Source organism: Mesitornis unicolor, unplaced genomic scaffold (genome assembly GCF_000695765.1).
Source record: "Mesitornis unicolor isolate BGI_N332 unplaced genomic scaffold, ASM69576v1 scaffold1632, whole genome shotgun sequence".
Lineage (NCBI taxonomy): Eukaryota > Metazoa > Chordata > Aves > Mesitornithiformes > Mesitornithidae > Mesitornis > Mesitornis unicolor.
Window position 1 is genome coordinate 91,696 of NW_010171154.1, and position 5,736 is coordinate 97,431.

General features: G+C 40.0%; 1 protein-coding gene across 1 annotated transcript; it reads right to left on the bottom strand.

Moving 5' to 3' along the window:
- Positions 1-911: 911 nt before the first annotated feature.
- LOC104537143 (laminin subunit alpha-2-like) lies at positions 912-5,061 on the bottom strand (the record flags this gene model as incomplete). The annotated part of the gene is made up of 4 exons (XM_010179939.1): positions 912-1,172; positions 3,578-3,800; positions 4,417-4,547; positions 4,908-5,061. Coding segments are annotated over 4 exons (666 nt in total), but the record flags the coding sequence as incomplete, so codon positions are not given.
- Between the last annotated feature and the right edge of the window lie 675 nt (positions 5,062-5,736).

Below are 5,736 nucleotides of genomic sequence, written 5' to 3' on the forward strand. Positions count from 1 at the left end.
TGCTTCACCCCCATTCTGCTACAATGCAGTAGAGTCAAATTTCCTTTTGAAACCTGCCTTGTGAATTTTGCTATGTGTAACTTCACCACCACATGTAGTTGGAGAAAGGGGTGGTATCAAACTTTATTTATTAAGGACCATTTAAAACCATGTTTCCAGGTAAGTGACAGAATCTGGTTCTAGTCCCTTACATTACAGACTGCATCTCCCAACATCAAACAACATAACCTCTGTTAAAATCCAGTGTTTTTCAAGTGATATAGCAGGGATTTTTAGATGCAACATATTTTCTTCTATAATTCCAAAGAAATTGAGCAAGCAGTAAGATTTTCTTCCCTGCACTTGGTTCCATGGCTGTAGCATGACAGCAGCCATGTAGACTATGTAAAAGTTTGACTTTCTCAGTGGAATTTTCATGAAAAATATGGTCAGAAAAAGTTTCTAAAAGGTCTTGGATTTAAACAAGGTAATACACCTGTTTATAAAAGGTCTTGGGAGTGATTTAAGCAAGGTAATACGCCTGTTTCTAATGAAAGACAGAGATGTGAATGCACACAAGTGCACTGTATTTGGAATGGTAGAAGAATGCAAGTTTACAGATCTACCTCACCAGAAGTATTTAGGGAGCATTTCAGGGAGTTAGACTTGATGATCCTTATGGGTCTCTTCCAACTTGAGATACTCTATGATTCTGAGTTCTGTAGTAAAGGAATATTCTGCATAATATGTGGTCTCACTCATCAGAAGAATGATGAAACATTTCCATTTCAAGCTATAAGGAAAGAGATAGATAAAAGTTATTCTTCTAATCCCTTAATGAAGAGGGTGGGAGGAAAGGATTATTTCTTGCATTCTTGAGAGGTACCTTGCAATAACCATTTAAATATACCACAACCACTACTCAAATACTTGCATAAAGACATTTTATTATGAATGTAATGTGTATGTAGATTTTTTTTCTCTTTTTAAATTTGAGGTGCTTATATAAACAGACCAGTATCGGCTGAATGACAGTTAGCTTGCGGGGCATGACAGCGGTTGAACACCCTTCAGCTCCAAAGCTTTGCTGAAGTTAATCTCTTGAGGTTTAGCAGTACCCTTGGTGAGCTTCAGGAATCGAATACATCCTTTAAAACGCATATTAGTGGTTAGCCCAAACTGGGTCACTCCATCTGAAGGAGGAAAAAAAGAAGGCAAAAGGAATGATGTTAGTTTGAGCTGATATTTAGGTTTGTTCTTTGAGTGTCCTGCAGCAGAACAGATGTTCCCAGCAATCTGTGTGTATTTATTTGCTGTATATCTTCTTTATTAAATGACAAACACTATGGGTGGATGTGATAAATGCTTGTGTTAGCGGTCACAATCCAGTCTTCTTTCCTTTTTCTGTCCTAGCATGTCACTGGCAGAATCTGAACACATTTTAACTGCCGTTGTAAACCATTTAAGTCAGTTACATGGCATAGAGGTAATAAAGAAAATGGCCAAATGGCAGCTTGCTACCTACAAATGGTGTATGGCACATACATGTTGGTCCTGCAGATCTCCCACTTTTCAAGCTATTTATCCATAGAATAACAGCAAACAAAAAGCCAAAATGAAAGCAATTCTCAGCCCTAACATAATGAGAAAGCCAGTTTCTCAGTATAGACTTCAGGTGTCATTTAAGGAACAGTTTTGAGAGTTTCCATGCATTCTGATTTTATTTTTTTTTTTTTAGTAAAACCAGGGATTTGAGTACCTCTCTTCCACTAAAGAAGAGGGCTAGAAGTGAGGGTTGGTTTGACTCAGAAGCTGGAAGTATATCTCTCAACTGTGTGAAGTTCATGGCCCAACTTGTTTCTCAGTGTTCTTCCAAGTGAAAAAGTGGCTAAAGGAGTGCACTCGGGTACAAATCTATGTGACTGATAAGGTAAGGGTTGCAGAGATAACTTTATACCTGTACAGGACATCATGCTGTTTCAGAGAGGATGAGATGGTTGAATCCATCTGTCCCTCCTTGAACAGGGAAGAGTCATAGTAGGAAATGAGTAATGGCTTTTATGGGTAGCCAGGAATTTTCATCCTTGCCCGTGCTCTGGTGGCAAAAAGTTTCTCTGCACAGAAAAATCTTCATGAGCTAATTCTAGCTGTTTTACAACTGTTTTGCACTGTTTGTGCAGCCAGGAGTGGCCTCAAGAGGACTGTTTTGTTTGTTTGTTTGTTTTGGGTTTTTCACTGTGTTTTAAATTTATAATGTCTGGGTATTGGGAATGTTAAAACAAATCTTGGATAAGCTGGATTAGACAGCAAGAGAAGTGGGAGGTGTTAAATGTGCATGTAGGTTTATCAAATCATTTCATAACTTGCTATGTGGCTGAAATCAGGAATATCACTTCGACATGATGTAAGAGTGGGCTTGTTTTGTACAGATTGCAGTGTTACTTCCATTTGTTTCTCTTGCTATGTTCCCCTTGAACAGAACAGTTTCTTTAGTGCTAGCTTCTGTGCTAGAATCCTGTTTTGTTATAAGAAGGCTGCCACAAAGCTGTTTTCCTTCTGGCACAAAGTTGTTGGTCCTCATCAATAGCCACTGTGGCTGAAGTACAACTCTTGTATGTCAATATCGAGAATCTTTTAGAAAATGTTCTGAAGCTTGAGAGAGATGGCTTTTTGGGTGCACTGTATCACACATTAGAATGGGGGAAAAAAACAACTTCCAGAAAATGATTTAAGAATTGCACTAGGGCAGACACATACTGCAAACATACCTGGCTTTTTAGTTTGCAAGGAAACCTTTTTTATAAATGCAACAAAATTGGCACTTTGCAAGCATCTTAACGGTGCTTTAGAAAGTAAACTGCCACTAGAAAAACTTACTGATTTTCTACAAACAGATGAATACTAGCATTCATTATCAGCTTAGGAAGATGAAGCCAGCTACAGAGCTCAGCCAGTTCTGGATCCTGTTCAATTACATCTGCATGAAGCAAGTTCTCTTGAGGGTTTCCAGAATACTAAGTAGCAACCTTTGATTATTTTTTTTTTCCCATTTAAAAACCGCCAGACCAGGAGCAAAGACATTAATCAGAAAGAGATGTCATCCTCTCACCTCTCTGTGCAAGCTGTTGTCCAGATTTCTCAGGTTTTACAGGCTGATTGACACACCCTGCCCCCCTCCCCAAGGGTGTATATGTGATCAATAGTTAAATTTAAATTTGCCATTCCTAATTTAAATTTAAATTTGCCAAATGCTGTTGTTTTTGAAACATAACTGTTATGCTGTTACTAAACAGAAAGTTTTAAGAGGGAGACTGTGTGTGTGTGGGCAGCAGACAGCAGAAAGTCTGCCTGCTCCTCTGTGACAGTGCCTACATTTGATATGGGACAGGGGGATCTGTGAGAGTCCCTTGGTACTGCAGAACTTCATGTTTCCGAAATGCAGCTGCATGCAGAAACGAGCATCCATGCCAACTGATACAAACTTGGACAGTCTTAGCCATCATCTTTAGCACACTAGCATCCTAACAGCATTTAAGACATTACCAAGGCAGTGTTGCCAGAGTGTAATTAAAGCATCATTTGTGTGTGAAATGCTCACCAGGATATCCTCCAACAAAGACAGGGTCATTGGTGTCTGCTGAGGTCGAGGCCCTGTTTGGGCTGGTACCATCCACCTGTCTGTCATCCACAGTCAGCTCTAGGCGGTGTTTTATCTTGTTTGCAAGAACCTTGTGCCACTGTCCATCACACAAGCTTCCTGGTGCATCAGGCTCGTAGGTGGCAGAGAATCGGCCTGCACCGTTGTCAACGTGAAACATCACCTGAAAAAGTGTGTATGGAAGTCAGCTGGTTCTCGAAACCGTTCTACAGTTACTGTTTGTTTGTTTATTTAAAGTCAACATGCTCTGACTGCACGCACTAAAGCTCTAATTTAATACCAGACTCTAGTGGCTTGCTATCCCTCTGGGATCTGGGTTATGTCATTGAGATAAACACTAGTGGAAATAGGCAAAATGGTTGTATAGGATGTAGTTTTTCCTTTTTTTTATTGGTCTTAGTTTTGGGGTGTTTCATTCCCCCAACCCAAGCTCTTTGTAGTGATAGATGACTGACTCGTTTTCCAGACTGTGGAAAAAAAGATATACAGAAAGAACTAGTATTATTAATGACAAAGCCTTTCCTCAAAACTTTTAATATTCTAACTAATTTAAGTCCCAATGTTGCAGTTTTAGGAAACTCAATTATTACAGAATCTTTTAAAATATCTTTGGAAATGTGTAAGAGCCTCTTGATGCATGGGAAGTGCAAAGTGCTGCATAAAGGAGAGCTCTGACATTGACTGAGATGCCTTGAGATTGGGGGAGTAAGCTTGCATTAAGGTACCTGTGCTTTCTAAACCCAGCCCCTATAAAGAGCCAAAAATGCTTTGCTACTCACTTTTCCATCTACTAATTCGATGCCAAGCCCATCCATTTTCTGGCTGCTGACTCCTAGGAGAACACCGTTCATTCGTGTTGTACGGAATTCCAATTCCACGAGCAGGTCTGTTCCCACTCTGTATGCACCAACTTGGAGAGAAAAGGGGAAGCGTAATAAAATGAAGAAAAGCATTTAGTACACTATTCCTAATAATCGCACAGAGTGAGTTGTCAGTGATGCAAGGTAGCTAACTCAGCATTACCAATGCACTCCATTTCATGTGAAATCATGTAAGTAACTGCTACAGTGGCTGTGCTTAGTTTGAGACCTAGCTAGGAAGTCATACAGTGTATCCCTAGGCAAGATAACTGAAAATGATCAGTGAGAGTTTCAAGTATTGGTCTGACTGTGCCTCCAGTCAGTGGGAGTTAGGTGGCACTGGAAGTTTTTGAAAGCAGCATTTCCTCTTTCTCCCTTCTTTGCCTCTCAGTAGAATTGCTGTTCCTTACCTGTTTTGGCAAAGCCTGTTCCATCGAAGTATGTTCCTTCCTGTGCGGTGACAAAGCATTTTCCAACATTGAAGCTGGACGTTGGATTATCCAGGTCAACAGGTGATTCTGTAATTTTAAAATTTCTGATGCAGCCATCGATGCTGTAGATGACCTGCAGTCAATATTACAAACAAAATGGGTAACTGTGAAAAGCAAGCTGAAATGCTCAGAATAAAGGCCTAAAGTATGTAATCAAAAAGTACCTTTCCTCTGCTTCTCTGCTGGATTTATGGAGCTGAATAAAACTTGAATTTTACATGGCTAATCCTTAATATCTGATTGTAATTGGAATCTAATCTCAGTTATACTGTGGATGAATTACATTACTTTTCAGGGACGTGATCTGAGTCACATCTATTTGGCTTAATGGAAGGGACATAAAATAATACACTGCATAATGAAACATAGCAAATTACATCAGCAATGCAGGAATTTAATGGCCTATACTTTACCTTTTTAATTGACTAGGTTATGGGGTTTGTGAGTAGATGAAGATACCGAATACAGTTCTCTGGGCTCCTTGTAGTTTTACTATGGCACTTTGTTTTTTCCCCACTTTAATAACTTTACTATGGGCCTAATGTTGCATGGCAAGACAGAGCTAATGCAGGTACACAGCGACTAAAATGAACAAAGCCCCTATGTGAAGGTGTTGACTGCACATAGTTCTTAGTATAGTAACTGTATGTAGATCTGGTGACCAGAGTGACAAGGGCCACCCTGTTGGCCAGAGAAGCAGGTGGAGGTGGGGGGATGTGCTCAGGGGTGTGGGGACTGCCGTGCAGGG